The sequence below is a fragment of the Enhydra lutris genome, unplaced genomic scaffold (genome assembly GCF_002288905.1).
Source record: "Enhydra lutris kenyoni isolate GAN:26980312 unplaced genomic scaffold, ASM228890v2 scaffoldscaffold15, whole genome shotgun sequence".
In the NCBI taxonomy this organism is placed as follows: Eukaryota; Metazoa; Chordata; class Mammalia; order Carnivora; family Mustelidae; genus Enhydra; species Enhydra lutris.
Window position 1 is genome coordinate 27,426,380 of NW_019154099.1, and position 25,100 is coordinate 27,451,479.

Sequence of the window (25,100 nt, forward strand, 5' to 3'; positions counted from 1 at the left end):
ACCCCACCCCAACTACACGTAAGTTTATTTTAATAAGGTGACTTTTGGAAAGCCCTAGGGATGGGGGCTGGTTGTCAGGGAAACCAACTCTGTGATTGGAGGGTTGGAACTTTCACCCCCACCTCCCTGACCTCTGGGAGGACAGAGGGGTTGAGGTTGAATTAATCACCAACTATGGGTGGTTTAATCAATCATATCTAATGAAACCTCTAGGAAAACTCAAAGGGGCAGAGTTCAAAGAGTTTCTGGTTTGGTCATCCCATGGAAGTACTGGGGAGGTCGTGTGCTCAGAGAAGACATGAGAGCTCTTCACCCCTTCCCACGTACCTTGCCATATGCATACCTTCCATCTGACTGTTCCTGAGTTATATCCCTTGAAAATAAACTGGTAACCTAGCAAGTACAATGTTTTCCTAAATTTTGTGAGCTGCTCTAATAAATTAACTGAACCCAAGGAGGGGGTGATGGGAACTTCTGATCAATAGCCAGTTGGTCAGGAGCACAGACTGCAACCTGGATTTGCAACTGGCATCTGACATTTGGGTAAGTGGCAATCTCGTAGGACTGAACTCATACCCTGTGGGAGCTGAGGCTATCTCCAGGTAGACAGTATCAGAACTGAGTTAAATTGTAGGGAATCCAACCGGTGTTGCAGAATGGCTTGATGTGGAAACAACTACCAGACATTTGGTGAGAAATGTAAGAAGGGAAGTGATGTTTCTACTGAGAGCAGAAAACACACACAGGAGTAGTTTTCCTATATAATGACACAGGAAGATTGTTCCATAAATATTAGTGTTTACTATTATCATTATTATTATTGAAATGGTATACAATATACATTAGTGAGTATGGTATATAATTCAGACTTTTAAAAGATTAATGCTATTCTCTTTACCAGAGTAAACTGTATTTTTAGAATATTAGACATATTTCACTGTTTTTTTGTTAATGAACTCTTCACAAATTGGTAATGAGAAAAAAACAGACAGAATATGTAAGTATGATTAAACATAAAAAGATATAATGTAACACCAATATATCTGATCTTAGTCTACCCATACTTTGAAGCCAATATCCTATTTTGTTGTTTATCTTTTTGAAAGTTTCCTCCTGAGTATTTTGTCTAACTCTGTTATAATTAAAACGATGTATGAAAAATGCAAATACAAAACTATTAACTTCTTTTAAATGTATAAAATATAATATCATTGGCCATAACATTGAAATGTCAAGATTGGAAGATGCATAATCCGAGTATTTTGGTTTTAACACTAAGTCAGATTCTTCTTCATTTTCTTTTGTCAAACACAGAAATTAGAGAGTACTTCGTAAGTACCATAGTTGTATTATGCGTATTTATTAGACCATAGTGATTCAATATGTGACTTGCCATATACTGTGGTTTTAACAATTTTTATCCTTTTAGGTCTTCCTTTATTTATTTAATTCCTCCAGAGAGACAAATCATAGTGAACCAAACTCTCATCATATACCCCCTACGGCATATATGTTCAATGTTAACCTCATTTATAACTAATTTTTATATTCTCTGCCTTATTTTACCTTTCTTTTTTTATTTATTTACCTATTCCTATTTTAATATTTGTAAGTCATTTTAATTAATTCTTATAATAAGACAAACAATGTAAATTATTTGTTCCCAATCCTGTGCACAAACAGATTGTAGCTCTGATTTACAGCATGAAAGCTCAGATTAAGAAAAGAGAGTAAAATCCTTCTTTAAGTGTGTTTGTTAATTGGGTAGTCAATGTTTGAAGGGGTCACATTCAGTAAATTGACACTAAAATTCTAGTATCCTCCCCTAAAATTTCACAGGGAGCTCTCCATGGACATGTTTAAATAAGGAAGGCATAATAAAAGATTGCCCACTGAGAAAAAAAAAATTCCACATAAAACAAAATTTTTTAAAATCCTAAAAAAGAAAACCTGGAATGATTCCATATCACTCACTAAAGTGAAATTATTATACTGTAGATATATACTTAGTATGTATAGTATATATGGTATATTTAAAATACTAGTATGTAGTCTTTTTCTACAGGTCCTCCTTGAAAACAGAAAGAAAAAAAATTTATGAAAATTCAATTTTGATATGTCATGGCAGGGACAACTGTACCAACCATTATCAATTTTAAAATTGAGATTTATCAAATTATAGAGTATCAGAAGATTAAATTATTTAATATTGGAACAATAAACACTTAAACATGTTTTAAAGGGCTTTTGGTCATTAATTATAAGAAAAAGAGACATCTAAACATTAAATTTAAATCTGACTCAATGTCTTTGATTTAATTAAAATAGTAAGAATACATAATAAAGCTTTAATTCCATATATGGTATTGTATGATTTGAAACATGCAAACATTTTTAACTCAAATGTTTTTCATTGCCACCCTGATAAAATAGCTCCAAAAGAAATATGGATCTTTAAATTTACTACACAAAAAGTATGCTACCATTTTGAAATAGAAAGCAGAGAACCCTGTTATATATAATTGAAACTGCAGAGGAAATTGAGGTAGGCAGAATGTAATTACTCAAATTAGAATTTGGGCAGCAAACACATTTATACTGTATGCCCAATAAGCCAGGGTCATGACTACTTAAATATTCTATACCATTCCTAGGATATTACTATAACTCAATAAATGTGGCAATAATAAAAGCTAGCATTCATAACCTTTTGAAAAATGATGTGAAACCATTACTAAACATAAATCCCATATATATGTGTATATGTATATATGTGTACATGTATATATGTGTACATGTGTATATGTGTACATGCATGTACTGTGTATATGTATGTATTCCTATGCATGGAACTCAGTAAAATTTTTAATTTTTACTTCATCTTATGTACACATATGTGAATGCACTGAAAGGGACAAGCATAATTTATTCTTAACAAAGTATTCTTACTGTAGGTGTTTTAACTTTGATGAACCCAGATCCCTGTGATTTGAGACTAGCAACAAACAATGTAGTTTGCCTTGACTATTGTCCCATCATCAACTCTTGCTAAAATATGTCCACAAGACTGGTTGGAAGGTCAGAAAGGAGAGTATATTAAGTCTAGAGATACCTTCAGTAAGATATTTGTCTAAAATATATACATTTTTTAAAACTGGGGTTTTCTTTTCTTTCTTCTTCTTTTTTTAAGAAATAATTATAGTTTGAGGTGATGCAGATTCATTTCCAGTGTGTGTGGTGGGGGGTAGGATGGTGGATAATACACCCAAACAGACAGCATCTGACTTAAAATGCCAAAGTCCATGTGTACACCCACTTTTCAGATGGGCAAGCTGGGGTATACTGATAAAACCCAGAAATGTTTTCTCCATTGAAACTTAAATTAAATGACCACTTTCCTGCTTAAAGACGTTTTAGTTAATGAAGATACATACAACTGGATAGAGAATTTTATGTAAACCCTTAGCTTTTTCTTTGCTTCATATGGAACTGTAAACATAACAAAATTAATTATTTCCTCCTTTCAGAGTATAAATTCAGAAATGTTGAGGTATATTTTCTGAAATCATTTAATTTCACAAAAGAGAAATTCATTAAAAATTCTACCACATAAGAAAATAATAATATGGGTCAAATTTAGAAAAAAAAAAGTCTATGTTTATTTTATTTTATTTTAAAGATTTTGTTTATTTATTTGACAGAGAGATCACAAGTAGGCAGAGAGGCAGGCAGAGAGAAAAGGAAGCAGGCTCCCCACTGAGCAGAGAGCCCGATGTGGGGCTCAATCCCAGGACACTGAGATCATGACCTGAGCCGAAGGCAGAGGCTTAACCCACTGAGCCATCCAGGCACCCCAAGTCTATGTTTATTTTTAAATATAATCAATTATTTGGCCTTGATTAAGTTAAGGCTAGATTGATGATTTATTTCAATTACCGAGATATAAAACCTTAAAGTTGAATACAGTTCTGGAGACTCTAATTACATTAGTATTAAAAATGCCACATTAATAGATGAGAAGATATGTTACATTAAAGGCCTTCTGTTATGTCCTTGGAGAGGTAAATAAAATTAATTACATTTCTACTGGGAGAAAATTTAATATGGTAGGAAATGTGTACAGAAAAATATCCACTAAGAATCAAGAGCTAGAGTAAAACTTAAAAAACAAAAATTAACAGCACAATATCTGCAAGCACATTCTTATTATTAGCTACTCCAAATATGGAGAAGTAGATGGCCAAAATCTCCATCTGGGATCCACATGATCGCTTCATGTGTGGGCAAGAAAATTATGCTTTCTTGTATCCCAAACACTCTTATTTTGGCTCCATGCGCTATGTTATTGTTAACTGTAAGTATTTTTGATTCATAATGTACTGTACGTAAAATATACATCCTGAGGACTACATAGGAAATCCGTGAAAAGTTTTGTATAGCTTTTTGAAGTCTATTCTTTGAAGAAATCCCATTAACTGAAACAAACTTATTTACGAAAGAAGGGATTTTTTGGATTCTTCTATATTAGACATATTCTAAGTGACTAAACATATCATTTCCTCACTGGAAGGCCAGCAATTTAAAAATAACTAAATATTTATTAGAACTGGTGTGCCGTCGTTGAGTAAATCAGACAAGCTTAAACAGTTAGATTCCTCCCATCAAGCTGGCAATAAGGAGAACATTTAGGCAGAATGATTTTTCCAATGCCCAGGTCATTTTCATCGAAGTTTTTATTAAGGCTGAATATACATATATCAGTATTTCTAAACCAACCTGATTAGCGTAGCAAGTTTAAAATCTTAAATTGCTGGAAACGGTCCAATGCCATGTTTCGGTCAAACCCATGAACAGATTAAGTTGGAATTGTAGGAATCTGGGAAAAATCTACAGCTGGGTCTTCCACGTGTTTACCTTCCAGATGACAAACAAGGCCTACCTGTATGTTAGTCAGAAGGGTCTCTATGGAAGACAGTCCATCAGGAAACAGGAAAGGAGGTGGAAAACCTGGAGGTAGTGGTTGTCCATGCCCAGTTAGAGAAAGTTTGTCGAGGCTGTCTCTTGCGGTTGGTGTGGAAAGCGGGGTCTCATCTGTATGTGATTGAAACAAAAATATAGAACAAGTTACGCTTGTCTGTTTTTATTAGACCTCAGTAATGGCTTCCCTAGTGGTTTCCAGAACATTTATTGCAAATTGGTTCCTGCTATCAGGAGAAAATGCTTTCTGCTGAATTTTCTTTAATGAAAAAGCTGTGGAGATACAACAAGATAACATTAATGAGTAACTTTATAAGCCTTTTAAATGCAGTCTCTAATGAGACTGAGTTTACAGTGCCATAGAATCTTTTTAAAACAAATATTATCTCACATATAGTTGTGATAATATACTCAGGCTGACTTTATGGGCACCTTCCCAATTATCTCATTTTAGTTTGTTTTGTTTGGATTGACAATAGAATATTTCTAGAGCTTCATATAAAAGAAATGCTTTGTATATTAGTATGTTTGTTTCTCAATTAACCCTTCCTTTATATCAATGATTTGTTCAAATATATTCCTAAAGAATCTCTAAAAGAATGTACAACTGAAATTTGTCATTTTACAACTAAAAAGAAAAACTGAAATCAAATATTTTCTCCCTAAAGTAAAACTGAATTACTTAATATCATTAAAATTAAAGATCTAATTCTTTGATCCTGAATCCCTTTTACCTTCGTACTAAAAAACTAGTCCTTTATACATGAAAAAGGAGTCTAAAGAAAGGGGAATAAAACACAACTTCCATAACAATATTTAGAAAATCAAATATAAAACCCTCTAAGATAAATTAGTCTTTATTTATTGAATATTTTTCAATATTTTAAGCAACCTGGAGTAATGTCCTGATATGAATTCTTTTTACTCACCCAGTGAAATCTTTTCATTCAGTTCTTTATTATTTAAACATTTTTACAGTTTCATTTAAGATAGATACAAGTTATGGCTTAGTTTATTATATCACAGAGAAAATTTTATTCATGGCAGGATTCTCAATTTTATAAATATTTTCATATTTCACCCCAGGAAAATTAATCAGAGCAATGTATTTGCACAGTCCTGATAGTATCTCTCAATTTTGCAAGTGGCTAAAAACTTCAGCACACTTGCCTTTATGCTTATAATTTGATTCCACTGTTCTCGATCATTCCTTTATTTTTCATTACAACACCTAACCACACAACACGTTTTCCAATTACCTCTCTGTGGGGCAGAAATATTACGGAAGTAGCCACACTTCTCTGTCTCTAACTAATGTCAGAACAAGTTAAATTCATCTCCCTCACTGTTCCACATTTCTAGTTAACAAACCAAAAGGAAAGAAAGGCTGGGGAGGAGAGTATGGGACACAAGCCATCCATTAGCTGCCTCTAATATCACACACCCACTCCTCGGAAGTTTCTCCTTCCACTCCCTTTCCCGTTCACTTACTGACAGGCGATCTGAGGCGGCAGGTACTAGAAGCAGCAACGCAGTGAGCAGCTAAAGGAAGACTCACTGTGTCGTTATTTTTTTTATCACTCTTGTCACCAGGGTTAAAGAGAGACCGCCGTGCAGGGGTAGGGCTACTGCATGGCTAATGCGATCAAGATGATCTTGGACACCCTTTACCTCGCTGTCATAAATTACTCCTCCACACCAAGGCTGCTAGTGCTTTCTCATAATAGCTCCAAAAAGGCGCTTGTTAAACATCTATGTGCATGTGAAATTGTTTAAGAATGGAGAGCAATATTTTTCGATCAGCATCACCTTAGCTGTCACATGCTAAAGAAAATGTGGCTTAATAGATCATGGGGATAATAATTGCTTGTCTCTTGAAAAAAGGCATGGAACCAGATGACCACCTGAGTTTGCTTTCAGCTTTAGAGAATGATTCCACAATCCTTTAAAGAATGTCCAAGAAAAAAGCGCCATACGAATGTGTAGACACACATGCATGTACACGCACACACATTTGATGGTAAGTTCCATCATCCCCATGACGATTTGATTTAACTCCAGTACATTTATGCTTGGCTACGTTTGGCTGTTGTGTGAATTAATTCCTCAAATCACTCATGATACATACATCTACAAAGCCAATATTTACTTTACATAAACAATGTGCTAAGGATAGAACACTGAAAAACACAATCTGCAAACTTCAAGTAGCTTATCTGAACTGGAGTGACTGATCCCAATTGTTAAGTAGTCAATTCCTATAGTTAGCAAAACATTTTGTCTTCCATCATTATCCCATTAGCCACTCCATTCCCCACCCCCCAATCCCCTGGGATTAAAATTGTTCTAGGTATATGTGAGTGTGACTGTGTGTGTGTGTGTGTGTGTGAGAGAGAGAGATATTTTTTTCTGCAGTTGCTTAAATGGAATGCACACCTTGGTCCTCAAGGTTTCAACTATCATTTAGTATAGACTTACATGATTGGATTCATTCACTCATCATTTTATACAGCAGAGATACTGCATAAGGCCACTTTAACTCAACATGTAGCTAAGAAACAATCAAATTTAGGGCACAATGATGACTAAAGAAATTTTAAAAAGGGGTGATTCTTAAGATCAATATACATTTTTGAAAAGAAGACAAACTAATCAAGATCAAACATACAAAACAAAAATATTCCTTTGGGCTTCAAGACCCTACTGAAAAGTTGTCATCTTATGGCAATTAACATCATGGAAAGTCTCATTTAGTCTTCTTACAAAGATAGCAAAATCAGGAACACAGTTCTTCCTTTTGAAAGAAAAGTGACCTTTGATATCCTAAATGTTCCATGAAGATTAAAGCAAATGTTTGAGAGGCCAGACAACATTGTAAAGAGTTTTGACATTACATAATCTCCACTGACTTCAAACAATGAATGATGATGAGGTGCAAATTCACAAAACACCTTATTCCAATTTGATAGATCTGTACATATTTTTTATCTTTAAAAGAAAGCTTATCAGATGCCATATTCTCTGGATTATTACAGCACTTGACAACATAATCTGTTTTTTCTTCTTGAATAGTTTGCTTTCAAGTAATTTTAAACTTACGGAACAGTTGCAAGAATTGTAAAAAGAACTTCTCTATACTCATACAGTGGGTTGTCTGGCAGCCCCCAAAAATATATGTCCATGCCTAATCCCTGGAACCTAGTAATGTTAGCTTCCTTGGAAAGAGGGTTTTTATAGATGTGATTAAATTAAACATCTTGAGATGAGATCATCATCTTGGTTTAGGATGGGTGCTAAATCCAGTGACAGGTATCCTTATAAGAGAAAGGCAGAGTGAGACTTGAGGGAGACAGAAGAGATCCGCAGTGAAGAGTGGGAGGCAGAGGGGAGATAGAGACAGAGATCAGGATCTCCCAGTCATAGTCAATGCATCCTGCTGATAGCCACCAAATGCTACAAGAGGTAAAGAATGGATTCTCCTTTATAGCCTCTTGGAGGGAGCTTCTCCCTGATAATACCTTGATTTTAGACCTCTGTCTTTCAAGACTCCAGTAAGAAAGTTATTTAAAGCCATCAAGATCATGGACAATTTGTTAAAAATCAGCCCTAGAAAACTAATTCAACTCTTTACTTCAATTCACCAATCGTATGCATTTTGCCATGTTTGCTTTTAAATTATTTCTCTCTCCCTCTCTTGTTCTATGTGTGTGTGCATATGTTTGAACCATCTTCCCTTTTAATCCTAAAACTTCACTGCATATCTCCTAAGTGTAAAACACTCTCTTATATGACCACTGCAAGTATAAGATCAACAAGAATAACACACACAGAATACTACTGTTTAATTAAGAGTTCATATTCCAATTTTATCATGTAAGATATTTTACTGGAAAGAGTTAAATAACTAATATATCTTTTAATTTACTTGACAAGTACTTGGAGAATATTTTCTCTGGGCTTGTGGTAGGTATGGATAGCCTCTAAGATGGCCTCTGATGATTCCTCCTTCCTATTATTCACATCCTATCTAGAACCTTGCCCTTAGTCTGAGTCAGATCTAACAGAGAAAAACAAATGTGATGGAATGTCACTTCCAAGATTTTGTTATAAAAAGTTTATAATTTCCATTTGTCTCTCTCTCTCTTTCTTTCTCTTGCATTTCTTGTCCTGGGGAAAACCAGCTGTCATGTCATGGGACAGCCGTGTGGAGGTGCACATGACCAGGGACTGAGGCCTTCCAAAAATCATGTGAGTTGGCTTGAAATCAGAGTCCCCCTGCCCCGTGGAACCTTTTGATGAGGCTGTAGCCTCAGCTGACAGCAGAACTGAAACCTCATGAGAGATCTTAAACGAGAACCACCCAGCTAAGTTGCACCCAGATCCTGATCCACAGAAACTGAGATTTTAAATGTTTGATAGTTTAAACCACTAAATGTTGGTGTGACTTGTTACATGGCCATAGATGATGAAAATAGGACATAACACTTTGTATACTTTGAAATATATAAAGAAAATGTCTTAGTGTCCGGTGAGTATCAGCTACTTTGGACAGGTAACAACTTCTCGGGCTTCAATTTCCTCAAGTTAAAAAAAAAAAAAAATAGCAGGTTGAATGACACAAGCTCTAGTGTCATGCAAATCTAAAGTTTCATGTAGTTATTTCTTATAAAAATTCTTAAAAATTAGTTGAGTGGATATTTCACCTATATCGACTAGAGGTTTTGCCTGTATTGACTGCAAAAGAATTGAGTCACATAAACACAAAATTTCAGAGCAAGCTCTTGATTCTTTAGGTTTACAAACTCCATTTTACAAGGATTCTTGAGTTTTCTTGCTTCATTTTATCAAATTAGGAAATGTTTAGCCATTTATAAGACAGGCACTCCCCACACCCAGGACGGCAAATTAGATGCAGGGAAGGGCGCGTCCTCCTAAAAATAAAGGAAGCACTTTTGAAAGCTGCATTAACTAGGGTACAATTTTTTTTAAGGACTCCATATCCATAGGGGACTAGTAGTTATGCCAGTTCTCAATGGAGTTCTTGTTATTTTTAAATTCCTAAGAAAGGATGGTTTTTAACTTTCTTGTATTTTAATTTAGTTACAGGGAACCACAGTGGCTTTCTTAAGGAAAATAGAAGCACACACATTACCATCTCACACATGATTTCATCTGTTGACCAGAAGAAATACCAATGACCATTTTTATAATTATATGAGAAATATAATGACAGATATAACACCATACGATCAATTAATATCATTTAGGATATGACGGGCAAGATAAAAATAGAAGAAAAGAAAATGTGTTTAAAAATCCAAAATCAATAAAGTATGAAAAAATGTTATTTCTTTCTTCTCATCATTTCATCTCATGATTCTCCTCATAGTTTAAGTCACGTATCAATAAATGACTATCAGTAAGATTGATGTCTCTGTAGGACAGCTTTTTTTTCCATCCAATCTTATCACACGTAACAATTTAGCAGGATATCCTAAGGAACAATGTTGTTTAAAAAAATAATGGGCCTCTACTTTTAAAATGTTTTCTTTCCTGTTAATAAAATCTAACTCAGTTGTTATTTTCATAACTAATCCCTTTGGGTTTGAATTATATATTCTCTTTCAAGTTCTTGTGTGTGTGTGTGTGTGTGTGTGTGTCTTTTTGTGTCTGATGTCTTTTATTATACCATAAATTCCAAGTAGAAAAATGTTCACTTTTAGAAAACCATATGTTCCAAGGGAATTCACATTTATTCATTTTGATGTAAAGTAGATAGCAACATTATTAAAATAAAAAAGTCTCCATATTTAATGTTTACAAGTGATCTGGGATTTTGCATTGCAAATATTATATTTTTGTACTGGAAAAGTGAAAAAATGTTGACAAAGGTTCTAGAAAATATGGTAATCTCTATGATTAGTTATTTATAAAAATATGAACTCTTCTTTGGCATTTTGATAAATTTCCATTACAATTATCTAGAAACTTAAATTTATTGGTGTTTTTGTAAACTCATCAGCCACATTATTCGACTGAAGTACAGGCACGAATAATCTAAAATATTAAGGACTGGTGTTTAAAAAATGTTTTGAAACTTATATCCAAACATAAAATGTAGTCATATGAGTTCAACCATATCCTCAATCTTAGTTCAATCCTACTATAGGACTCTGGCTTTAATTTGGCAATGGAAACTAATAATAAAGTTGAATAACGTGATCCAGAATGTAATCTTAAATTAGAAATGGTCATGTAAATCTTTTTCTTTCTATTTTCATCTTCTCATAAAATAACGAATTCCAAAATATCACATTAAAATTTATTTGCATGAATTTCATGTATCTATTTCAGTTCTTATAAAATATCCAGGAGTATGATAGAATGAAGCTAATTTCCTGTATTTAACTTTAAACCTACTTTTCAAATTTTGGATACAGCTCTGGTAAATTGAAAAGCAAGCCAGGCTAAATTCAGAAAGTGTGAGTTCAAGCCCTGGCTCTAGCAAGTATTAGCAAATAGTAGAGCAAAAAAATCCATCTCTTAGAGTCTATGAGCCTCATTTGATTTATTTACTAAAAAGATGATTACAAACTCAAAGGATTGTACCTTATATCCAATTAGATTGTGTATATGAAAGTGCTTCGTAAAATATAAAATGCTAATAAACTATCAGGAAGTAACAAATAACTAACTGTATTACACATTTCATTTTGTAAACTTGGCTTCAGTGTGCCACAGAGGGAATGCTGGCTGTACCATAAGCTTGAGACCACTGCACTCTTTCTCTCTAATGAGGCTTGTGATGATGAAGTATCGTGCTGATAATGAAATTATTACTCTACATTATTATAGTTGCCTTCTACAAACTAACCCTGAATTAGTTCAGCGAACAGTTAAAATTAACTAGGATAGAAATAACTTGAGAAAGGGCAAAAGGATATGAACTAGTTTATCAACTTCTCTTTGGGCAGCAGCACCTAGAGGAAATGGATAAGGTGACTTACACAGAAAGAAAACAGTACAGATCTTGGAGAAATAGACTGTCAGAAGCATAAAAACCCTTCTGAGTTTCCTTGGATATACTTGAAGCCGTATCTGGATTTTGAGTTTGGGTGAATGAAGAAAAGGACTTGATATGGAAAGATCCTTGCAAGCGTGTGTTTGGCGGAATGCCGTAGGTGTGCCAAGATGTACACCAAATTCACAATTCTGCCTAATTGAGTGCATTTTAAAGGATGTATTGCAACAGATGCAATTATCTTTATCCGTGGTTATTGCCTTTTGCGTAGGTTTACCTTTGGGATGCTGATGGAAGTTAGGGACCACTCCTTAGAGGCAGAAATAGAACAGAGTCTCAGCTCCCTAGCCAGGGTAAGCACTTATTAATGTCTGTTGAAGGAATATGTGAATGAGATGAGTGGAGACAAAAGCTGAAGCAGTTAACAAGGCAAAAATGAGAAGGATGTAGTCTCTTGCTCACCCTGAGGTTATGCCACATCCATGATAGCAAAGCTAAAAATACCTTCTATTGGAAAACCACTCTATTGATTACAAGACCAATAGAGTCTTAATATAGTCTTAACATAATATAGTCTTAACATAATAGGCATTATGTTGAGTTAGGAGGAAGCTCTACGAAGAAGATAAAGAAAAAATGCATACAATATAATCTCAATAAGGTCATGTGCAAAAGACTGATTCCAATAGCACCCAGTGGTTACTTAGGAAAAGAAGAGATTACATTTCGATGATACATGTTGAGATCAGAGTGAAGAAAAATAAAATTTCATGGTACGGCACATTAGAAATCAGCATGGAATATTGGGAAAGATTTAGACAGGAGGAGGTTCAGCAGTCGTATAAGGAAAGTGTGCAGGGATGATCTTTCAAGGAAAGCAGGGATCCTAAGTGCTCTGAAGAAACTTTGTATTTTTTTTAAAGATTTTTTTTTTTTATTTATTTGACAGACAGAGATCACAAGTAGGCAGAGAGGCAAGCAGAGAGAGAGGGGGAAACAGGCTTCCTGCTGAGCAGAGGGCCCGACTCGGGGCTGGATCCCAGAACCCTGGGATCATGACCTGAGCCAAAGGCAGAGACTTTAACCCACTGAGCTACCCAGGTGCCCCGAAACTTTGTATTTTTAAATGGTAAGCTTATTTTCAACCATTATTCTCAAGACAGTCTTTAATTTCTGACTATTCTACATTTGTATTTCGAAAATCTATGTATGAAGGAAACTCTCTACCAAGGTTTATATTTCCAAACATAGCCTTGACAGCAGACTCCTCACGGTCTCTGGCACCTGACAAGATGGAAATGAAGGACTCTGAGAGCTGCGCTTACATTTTTTTTTTTTTTTCTTCCCACAGCTTGGGATTTCTTAGAAAAAATGGAACAGTACTGAACATTAAACACACACACACACACACACATACACACACACACACACACACACACACACACGTACCTTTAAAACATTGTCGGTGGCTTTTACCCCTGCTTGTTTGTTAAAGTCATAAGTCATAGTGTTTGTGAGAGAGCTGGCATGCTATGCTGAAAAGATCCACTTAATTGACCTTTCTGTCTTTTCCATGACCCTGTAGGTTTAACCTCACTGCTGATACTGCAAGTGAATATGGGAAAACATTTATTGAAAGCTGCATAACAGACATGGTTATATTTCCTTGGTTGATGTTTTGCATATCTGCACAGTAGGGCCATTAAGGGTTCTAAGAGCACAACGGAAACAATCATAACATTTGTTTTTAGATGACTGACTCAGGACATGTACACCAGGCTTTATATAGAAACTGTTTTTGTTTTATTAAGGGACTGTTTGCCTGTTAGTGATAACATCATTAAAAATAAATGAAAGGGGGCTGGTAAAATGCTTCCCCAAAGCAGAAACCTAATTAAAGGTGATATGCCTGCTATGAAGCTTTTTTTAGGACTCAGAAATAGAACAAGGTTAGTTCTTTCTCATTTTATAAGGCCCAAAGAAGACCTCACAGTAAAACATCACTTCTGATCTAATTTTCTATTTCTGTGTACTTTAATAATCTACTTTACAGTCTGTGCTTGCCCATAGAAAGTGAACTAGTTTTGTTCCTACAGATAGCTGCTTCATCATGTCACACTGCATGAAAAGAAAATCTGATGGTTCAGGTCAAACAAAAAATGCACTATTCTTTTGTAGCAAATTGTCTTGGTTGCGATATATACAGTAAGGGCAGTTAAAATGTGCACAAATATCTCATAATTCTAAAAGACCACTTAGGAGAGCCTGAGTTAATGGTAAAAAACGTTTCCAAATCGTGGTTTGTAATTTCCAAAAGAAAAAAAAAAAACTAGACCCTTTCATTTTAAGGGGTGGAGTTACTCTAATTTCATGGATGGTGGAAAAAGCAGGAAACTGCATTCCCTTGATAACTCTGCCCTTATTGTGCTGTGACCTTGGCCAATTTACTTAAATTTACATCTGCCAAAAATGAGTTTCTGAAATGTGCTTTGAGAATTTTCGGGGGGTGGGGGGGGGAGGAGTTGTCACATCAATTCAAGGCCTTTTCAAAATTAATAAGACTTCAGAAGTAAAGAGAAAAAGAGGAGAACATGGGGCACCCTCACACAGTGCCATACTTTGAGATCCTGGTTTCTTCTTGTCATCCCTGCACGGGTCTGTTTCATTTATGAGTCTCCAAGCTGAAAATGAATCTTCTGCTGAGTAAATAAAATGGAACAATTCCCAAATTATCCCCCCGAAAGATAAAGGAGCTCTGGTATTGTGAATTACTTACACTTGGATCTGCACATAGTTTTTAGACTAAAATTAGCATGGAAAGGTAAAAGGTGAGATGTCTTTGGACATCATTGGGTATAAGTTCTCATTTTTCAGACAAAAGAAGTCCAGTAAGTGACTGACCAACAGTTCTTCAAACCCAAGTTTGTAAATTCTCACTTCTTTCTTCATTGAAAGTTATAGTGTCAATTTAGAGGAAATACTGGGAAAGAATATTTCGAATGCTTGCAAGGGTAAGCATACCCACAAATATATATACATTTAAGACAATTGATCAAATATGAAACATGGAAGGATACTTAAGAAATATTAAGGATTTTTAGGGGTGGTAATAATAATGTGATTGTGGTTTAAAGACAAGAGCCCTTATGTTTAAGAGATACAGACTGAAAATAAAGAAAAAATATATTTACAGATTAAGTAAAATATGTTTGGGATTGACTTCAAAATTCTCGGGGGGGGCAGGACACGTGGGTCGCTCAGTCAGTTAAGGGTCTGCCTTCAGTTCAGGTCATGACCCCAGGGTCCTGGGATCTAGCCTCGTGCCAGGCTCTATGCTCAGTGAGAGCCTACTCCTCCCTCTCCCTGAGATTCCTCCCTGCTTGTACACTCTGTCAAATAAATAAATAAAATCTTAAAAAAAAAAAAAAACTTTGAAAAAATTCTATGGGGTAGAGGAGAAATTAGGTGGGGGAATTTAGGACACAAGTCATTGTTAAAGCCAAATGATGGGTAGGTATATGGGTGGTTCATTATACTAACTTTATGCTTGTTTGAAATTTTCTACAACAAAAAAGTTTTAACATAAAAATAATGCTATGCAGTAAAAATTCTATTAACTCATTTTTCTTTCAAAAGTCGGAGGCATTGGTATGATGATGATCATCAACATTATCATCAAAATAACTAGCATATATTGAGTGCTTTCTACGTATGCAAAGCAATGTTCCAAGCACTTTGCATCCATTAACTAATTTAATCCTCTCAATAATTCTGTTACATTGTTACTAGTCTTATACTCATTTTATGCATGAGTAGAAAGAAGTAAAAATAAGTTAATTAACTTGCCAAGATAACTCGGCTAGTAAGGAGAGGAGCCAAATTCGAACCCAAGTAGCCTTGCTCCAGAGCCTTTAAACACAAGGAATATAAATTATCCGTAAGAATTTTTAAAATGTATTGTTACATGTGTTCAAGTATAAGAGGCATACATTCCAAAAAAGGCAATAATTTTGTAATTATTTTATCTCAGACCAGAAAGAAAACTTAGACACTTGTATCCCATTCCTTCTTAATTAAGACTTGACTTACTCCTTAAGACCTAGCCACTGGTCATCCAAGGCAGCCAAGATTCATCCAGATTGGCGATTTGTACTGTCTCACTGGTGACGGTTCACTTTTAATCAAAGATACCTATCTTAGAAGTGAAATACCAGATTCTCACCACGTGGAACTAGAGAACCGCAGCCATGAGTTTAACTGACACTTAATATCATCCTTAATTTAGGTGGCCCACACAATTACCTCCTACAAATTTCCCCACTCTACACCTTTACTAAATGTCAGCCGTACTGACAGAGTCTATACTTTCTTTGTGAGAAATATTTAACCACGCAAGTATCACTTTTAAATTGGCACATGCATTCCATGAGGTGTAAAAAAAAAAAAAAAAGGCCTACTTAAAGATTCCTAAAACAAAAAATTACTGGCCAAAGGATTCACTTCAGAAAGAGTTAGTCCCATGCCTTACCCATCCATCAGCTATAGTTCAACCTTGGATATCGCCACAAATTGTCTTCTGTACTTGTTCCAATTCAGCTTCTCCTGAATTTCCTCATCATATAACCCCAGCCATGAACTTCCCTCACTTTCCACCATAAGATCTGTGTTTAGCTTCCCAATACCAGCCCAGCCACACTGTGACTCCATCAGAGTGCTGCATGCTCACGCCGGAAGCTCCCGAGTTCTGGACTACTACCCCACTCTGGTAAGCTATCGCGTACCAGGCTGCCGAGATGCCACCCTAGACATTAGCTTGCAGATCTAGAGAAATTGACTTCTTTAAGTCTACTAATTTATCACCAGTAATGACTCCTTCCAAGCCACAGGTGTGTTTTCGTATGTCGCTTTCTTCCTACTTCCCTCACCACGATCTCTTGAGATGGAAAGCATGGCATGTGGATGTGAAAAGTCTCCTGAGGGGATGACCTAATAGGAATTCTATACCTTCAGCTTCACTGGCTTGAACCAATTCGCGTTTTCCCTCCCATTCATAACAACTAACAATTAAAACATTTCACCAAGATGCTTTCAAATGATCAACTTCAGCGAAAATTCTAACCAAAATTTTTTTTTGCAGGTTTGTTTCCTTAAGTGTCTGTAACGTGAAAAGCTGTGAGGGCAGTAATTCTGTCCATCTTGCTCACCTGTGTAACCTCCCTGCCTGGCACATGACACAAATTTATCATTAATTGGTTGAATATCTGATATAATTTACCTTCAAAACTAGTTAATTTGTTAAGCCCTTTGTTCTTATATTAATAAAGATAAGTTTTAGCTGAGGTTAGTCTACATTTTAAATTAGCTGAATCTGACTGGGAAGATATGTAATATAAAATGCTTTTAGTCTGGGTTGCCTTTTTAGAAATGTGAATCCAGCATAAAAAAGTATTATGCTACTTTATTTGTGATATTTTAATCTAAGTTTTAAAACCTCAATTTTTAAAAATTGAGTGAATACCTTTTTGGCTATTAGTACAGAAAAGGGACTAGTGACTATGTGTAAGGAAACATTAAGATTTGATTCATCTATCTAAAAGTGATGTTGGCTGCTTTTTGGCAATAGTGGACATACCATGACAGAGGGTCTATGCAAAGGTTGATAAGCATCCTGTCAAGAATATTATAGAAACTCCTCTCTAGAAATTGATAGGAGGTTAAACTAAATGACCTTTATATCCCTTTTACCTATTGAGATTTTACAACTTCTTCCTTTAAAACTAACTGCTTTCTAACACAGTCATATAAAAATGCAAAGGAGAGCACTAATTTTTAGGATTTAGGGAAATATAAAAAGTTAAGAGTGTATGTTTATGTCAAAGTCAGCACTCTTCCCTTGGCGAGAAGGGGATTCTTGAACAGCACAGCTGCTATTTTGCAACTCTCAGAGCATAAAAACATAATGCAAATTCCCGGACCTTTACTACATACAAGTTTTAAAACATTGATTTCCAATTTATAACCACTTGTTCTCCGTAGCAAAGAAAAAAGATGACATTGTCAGATTTATAAAATTGTTGTTACTAGCTTTTTAATGTGTTATATTTAAGAAAAACACATCTGTTGGCACAGAAGAAATAAAAAAGTGAATATAGAAATGAGACGTGATGCCTAAGTTTTCCTTTATATCACCTGTTTTTAAATTTAATTCGAAAAACTATTGGAAATTTTAACATGGCTTTAAATTCCAAATTAAAAAACACCAATCATTTTTTTTGCCATTAAACTATTTTCTGTTATCTTCCACTTTATATGCTCTATGTCTAATAGCATGGATGCCTCAGATTCATTTTGAGGAATTTTTTTATATCATAAAGAATTTATGCATTCAAGGTAGAAGACAGCACAGATAAAGAATCTTAGCTGCGGGGTGCCTGGGTGGCTCAGTCGTTAAGCATCTGTCTTTGGCTCAGGTCATGATCCCGGGGCCCTGGGATCAAGCCCTGCATCAGGCTTCCCACTCAGGGGGAAGTCTGCTTCTCCCTCTGCCCTTCCTCCTGCTGTGCTCTCTGTCTCCCTCTCACTGTCTCACAAATAAATAAATGAAATCTTTAAAAAAAAAAAAAAGTGTCCAATTCTTGATTTCAGCTCGGGTCTTGTTCTCAAGGTTGTAAGTTCAATCACCACATTGGGCTCCACACACAGTGTGGTGTGTTTAAAAAAAAATTTTTTTTTTAAAAATTAAAATTAAAAAAAAATGGACTTAAAAATTTTTTTTAAAAAAAAGCTGAGCTGGAAAGGAAACATGTGTTAAGACACATGAGGAAGGGCAGGGGATGAGACCCAGAGAATGTGAGAAGAGATGGCTGGTACACGTGTCAGAGAAGTTAGCGGGGTTCATATTGCCGGAGCTCCTGTAGGCCAGACATGAGGTTGTGGCCCACCATGCTCAGGAACTGATCATCCTGTAGAAACGGCACTTCTTTCCAACCGTGTAGTCTCATGAGAATGTGGAACTATTTTAGCCTTAGATGCCCATGTAACTCTTCATTTCCTCGGCATGTTCAATTCAAATCACACTAGCATCATGGCTACTTAATATTTTTGTGTATATTTCCTTATTCTCAATCCTAATTAAATGCAAGCTCCTTAAGAATAAAATTTCTCTATATATGGTTGGTATTGTGTTTCTTCTATCTCAAATGGTGCTTTGCATTTATTAGGCTCTCAAGAAATACGTGTGGAGTAAATAAACAAATGTTTAAAAAGTATTTCAAAATGAAATAAATTAATCTCTTAGGCTAACTCTGTGTATTTAGTTTTACTCAGAATTATCAAGTTTATAAGCATATACATTAAAGATTCTTCTTAACAACATATGAAGAAGGATTGAGATAAGTTAATTATAAATAAAATAACCCTATAGTATCTAATGCATTTGAAGGAAATTCAAAGAAAAGTATATTTTATTTTATATGTATGTGTATTTAGTCATGTGTATATATATGTATACATACACACATAGTAATGTAAATTCGAGGAACATATGGGTTATAGGTAAATAGAACTCTTCCATATTTAGTCAGTCAGTAACTATTCTATATTGAGATAATTAATTTACTTTAAAAACTATCACCAGAAGCTTTAGGCAAATATAAATAGGTTTGTTATTTGACATAGTAAATTATCTTTCATTACTTATTCCTTGTCCGCCTATAATAAGATTTCAAAAGAATGGAAAACCCAGAAAGAACCTGAAAGTTTTACTACTACCTTTTATTTTGTCTCATACACTTTAAGATGAACGAATTATAACTAGCACATGTATTGAAACATGATTTCATGAATGACTTAAAACTAATGGAAAACTTGAAAACAATTAAAATACTCAACTTTATTAGAAGGTGCTTCATAGCTCATCTTCCCCTCTGTTTTCCCCCCTTCAGTTTTCCTTTCCTTCCCCTAATGACCTCTGGGAAACAATCTGAGGTTATCAGAGGGGACAGGGATGGAGGGATGGGGTAGCCCAGTGATGTGTATTAAGGAAGGCATATGTTGTAATGAGTACTGGGTGTTATAGGCAAATAATGAATCATGAATCAAAAACTAACGATGTACCGTATGGTTGACTAACATGACATAAGAGAAAAAAAGTGCTTCATATTTGAGCAAGCAAATCAAACATGCAAGTTTTGCTCCTGCATTCTTGATATACATGAAAAACTCACATTGCCCCTTAATATCATTTTACATTAGAAAATTTAAAGGAAAAAAAAAGAAAAATTAAAGAAATACCATAACAAGAAATAAGTAAAAAGAGTACATTTATATGCACTTTCAAAATTCACACAAAACTCAAGTTTCTGGTATGTCCCCACCTAGGACTGCTCAGGACAGTAGTTTTGGAAGGAGAATGTACACTGGAGTCACTTCCTTTTAGTTGGGAATCATCACAAAAATAGTATCCTCATTGCTTCTCTTATAATGTATTCTAAAATCTATTCTCTAACTTTTATTGGGCAGGATGCAAATTCTCCACAGAAATTTGAATACAGTGCCTAGCATAACAAGAGTTTCAAAAAGATCATGATACTCTAAAGAAAATTACTTCCTTCATTCAAAATTATTTTCAGAACTGTTATATTCAATCATAAATTTCACTGAGACTTTTTAGGAAACCAGATTAATCCTGAAATATGAATATATCTTGCCAATTGGTTTAGTTGGTAAATCAGCCAAATTAGAGGTTAGTCTTTCTGGAATTATTTTTAGATGAAGAACAAATTCAATATAGAGAGGAGTATTGGAGCAAGTAAGGATATTTAGTTCATCCATGGACTTCCTAGAGGAAGAGAAATCCAAGTTCAGAATCAAGGATAATCAGGATACAAAATCTTAAGGCATGGCTAAGACCTAAATTTTGGAAAAAGAGATTATTTAATGTCTCAAACCTTATATCAAGGGTCTAAACTTGCCTTCTACTTTAGATTAACTTCTTCAAATATTAATATGTTTTCTCTGTCATCTATTTATTAAACATTAAAAAAAAACACAAAACAACGCTTGTTTATCAATGTTTACTGAAATTCTTCATCCAATTATTCCCACACTGCCCTGGTAGGCAATAAGTCTAGGTTGCAAGTTATCCCAGTGAGCCCATGCCATTCCTAGTGATTACCATCTTGTTTTCTGAGAAATTCTTTTACAAAATGATTTAGAATCTTCTTTAGGGTCATATTCAAGGGGCTTCTTATGCTGTATGTATTCTTTCTTTCTTTCTTTCTTTCTTTCTTTCTTTCTTTCTTTCTTTTTTAAATCATTAACTGCATTAGCTTGTTTACTCATCCATTACCTCTCTTGTCTATGGGCCAACAAATTCAAGTGCAATTTAGTTCAAATATCTTAAAACATAATTCATATGGCCTGAATTCATTTAAAATAGCCAAGACTTTTCTTTCCATTTCTTCATGTATCTTGGGCTCTCATGATACTTACTCTCACTATTTTTATTTTCTCTTAGAAAGATGAAAACAAAAGAATAACATATTTCTTTGTATCATTTTGGATGCTTGCCATATATACTCAAAGATGAGAATACACTAAATGTTATATTGTTACTTGATTACTTGATGTAATTTTACTTTATCTGTATCCCAAACATGGAGTTTCAAATTTTAAGGGGAAGAGCTGGCTTACAGTTACTCTACACTTTCCAATCTGGATTCTAGATCAAGTTTTCAAAAAAATTAATAATTCTGAGGAAGTCATTCTTTTTTCTGTCTTGTTTACTAAATAATTAGGATATAATGCCTGCAACTGTGCCCACTTTATAGACTTTCCCCCTTTTACTGAATAATTCTAAATGCATGTAACTATTTTGTAATATATCCCATCTATTCTAAAAAAGAAAATCTCTCTTGTTACCATTCTTCCCTTCAATTACTGTCCCAGTTTTTCCTATCCCTTTTCAAGTGTTATGTATATTCTGTAACCTCATCTCCCCATGACTTAATCTTGAACTCATTCTAGTCAATTTTTTATTTCTCCCTTTCTAATAAAACTACTTTTTTCAAAATCAACTGTGAAGTCAATATTGCCATATTGGAGTGTCAATTCTCAGACCTCCCCTTACTTATCAGCAGCCCTGAAGATGTTGATCATTCCTTCAACCTGAAACTCTTTCTTCACTTGGTTTCCAAAACACCATTCTGTCTCTCTTTTCCCCAAACCTCAATGGCAGCTTCTTCTTATTCTCTTTATTGCTTTTCTTTTTTATCCAATCTTTTTAAGCTCAAAGCATTACAGGGTACCTTCTGACCTTTTCTCTTTGCTATATGCGTTCCCTCATGATCTCATTCAGACCCACACCTTTAAATACCATCTATATGCTGATGGCTCCAAAATTTATATCTTTAGCTCAGACCTTTTGCCTGAACTGCCCTCATCTCTGGACTCACATCTCCACTGGGATCTCTAATAGGCATCCTGAAATTCACATGTCCAAAAAAACGAACACTTAATTACCCAATTCCACAGCTGCTCCTTCTATCATCTTGTTAATCTCTGTCCCATTCCACTCACTTTCTTCTCAGAGTCAACTAAAATGATGAATTTGTAGTGTTTCATTCTAGTTCATACAGCTCTAGATGATACATAGAAACACAGATCTGAATATATATATGTGTGCAACCTTCAGAAATATGTAGCATATTTTTGAGTTGAGCTTACATAAATAACATCATGCTGTTAATATCTTTTTTCCAACTTTTATTGTGTTTGTGAGACTTCTCTAAGATGGTTCCCATACATCTATTTATTCATTTGAAGTGCTGTATGAAATTACATCATCCAACTATGCTATCTTTTATTTATTCATTCTTCTATTGCACTCTTCAATCGGTTCCAAAATGTTTGGTATTATAAACAATGTTGCAGTAAAATACTTATTTTATCTATGTACTAGGCCTTTGCATGCCTTATTTTATGTTATTCTCACAGAACAATCTTGATAGTATTATCCTCTTTCACCATAAAAAAAAGACACTGGAGAGGGCACGGATTGCATGGAGCACTGGGTGTGATGCAAAAACAATGAATACTGTTACGCTGAAAATAAATTTAAAAAATTAAAGAAAAAATAAAGAGCACTACTACACTGCTCAAAAAGAAAAAAAGACTGAATCTTAAAGAGATTGTGTAATTTTCCTAATGTCACACAGTTTGTCAAGGACACAGACAGAATTTGAAATCACATTTATGCCATTTCACCATCCAGATACTCCTACTGCACTAATTTATCTGGTTCTAAATCCCATGAATGAAATCTTTGTAGGAATAACACTGACAGTAATAGGAAACAATGAGAGAGGCCCATGACAAGTCCTTATCTTTGCTTCAATGAGAATTCTAGAAAATCATGAGTGGGCAATGAGAGCACTAGTATGGGAGAAATAGGAGTATAGTAGTGGCAGCCCCATTTAGAAATCTACCGTTTAAAGCCTTGTTATCAACTCGTTAGGCATTCCAGTTCTAGAGCTACTGCCAAGAAATTCATAGGAACTGGTGACTCAAGTGTGGCCTGAGGAAGAAGCAGAAGTCAAATAGAAAGTTTTAGTTGGTGTGATTGAGACCCATGGAAAAATACTTGATATTAACCAAACTGAGAAAATTAGAAAGATAGGATGGGGCAAGGTACAGGGTGGAGGGAACTTAAGTACTTGTTGATGTTCCTTTTGATGTTTTACTTATCAAAGACTTTAAGTAAGCCAATAATTCCTATTTGCCTACTCAATAAGAAAAAAGATCAAGAAGTAAATAGCACATAGGAAAAAGAAAAGTAGCACACCATGCTGCCTCCTTATAGATACAAATCTAGAAAAGTGATACTTTTCTTCTTTCCCTTGCCTCCGTATGCATGTCATTTAGCTTCCAGCTAGAGATTCAATCATCAGCAATGACTGAAATCGATCATTAGTATCGGCAGAAGGAATAATAGAAAGCATATCAAGCTAAGAGATTAAACAATAAAAATGCAGTATCAATTTGTCTTTACTGATCTGCTCTGGCCTTGAATATTGCTTTTAATAATTGTATTCCTGGGGTGCCTGGGTGGCTCAGTCAGTGAAGTGTCCAACTCTTGGTTTTGGGTCAGGTCATGATCTCAGGGTTGTGAGGTTAGCCCCACATTGGGCTCCATGTTCAGCGAGGCATCTACTTCCCCTCCCACTCTCCCCCGCCCCTCCCTCCACTCACACATTTGCTTTCTCTCTCAAATAAATTAATTAATTAAGAAAAAATTGTATTCTTGCCTTGTTTACCTACAGGATTTATTCCGAATGTTGTAACCGGGGCCTATCCTGCTCAAGAACCTGAACCTTGGTTCCATGTTCAATGTCCTGGTTTCCCTTGGCCTATAGTTCTTCTGTTTTCCATTTCAGCATTTTCTGTTTTTGGAAATCCAACCCAAAAGCCAATTCTCCATGGTCAGGTGTCCCCAATATATGCATGTATTTATGTGTGTGTGTGTGTGTGTGTGTGTGTGTGTGTGTATTTTTCCCCCCAGAGCTTACTTTTTTTTTTAAATATTTTATTTATTTATTTGACAGACAGAGATCACAAGTAGGCAGAGAGGCAGTCAGAGAGAGAGAGGGAGAAGTAGTTCCCTGCTGAGCAGAGAGCCCGATGCGGGGCTCCATCCCAGGACCCTGAGATCAGGACCTGAGCCGAAGTCAGAGGCTTTAACCCACTGAGCCACCCAGGAGCCCCTAGAACTTCACTTTTGCCTACGGTTTACAGCCCTCTATTTGTTACCTACCGCCTGCCAGAATTTTCTTGTCTGTTTCAACATCCTAACTACTGTTTAGTCTTCTCTACATCCTGTTCCTCATACCTAAAGATTTTTAGAATTTGAATACTATGACTTTTGGCTTACCACATGAACTAACAAGCACCCATTATGTAGAAGGAGAAAAGTTAATGGCATGGAGAGAGAATCCCTTGTCCTCCTCTAGAGAAATAGGAGGCAAACACAGAAGAGAAAAATATTAAAACAGGAAAAAGTCAAATGCCAACTATGAGGGTTGAGTAAAAACCACTGAAGTGGCAG

General features: G+C 35.2%; 1 protein-coding gene across 1 annotated transcript in view; it reads right to left on the reverse strand.

Annotated features, from left to right (window-relative positions):
- Nucleotides 1-25,100, reverse strand: part of LOC111147074 (dachshund family transcription factor 1) — a 422,181-nt gene that overhangs the window by 40,681 nt on the left and 356,400 nt on the right. The window contains exon 7 of the mRNA XM_022502954.1: nt 4,940-5,091. Within this exon, the coding sequence (XP_022358662.1) occupies nt 4,940-5,091 (152 nt within the window). The remainder of the gene's footprint in view (nt 1-4,939; nt 5,092-25,100) is intronic.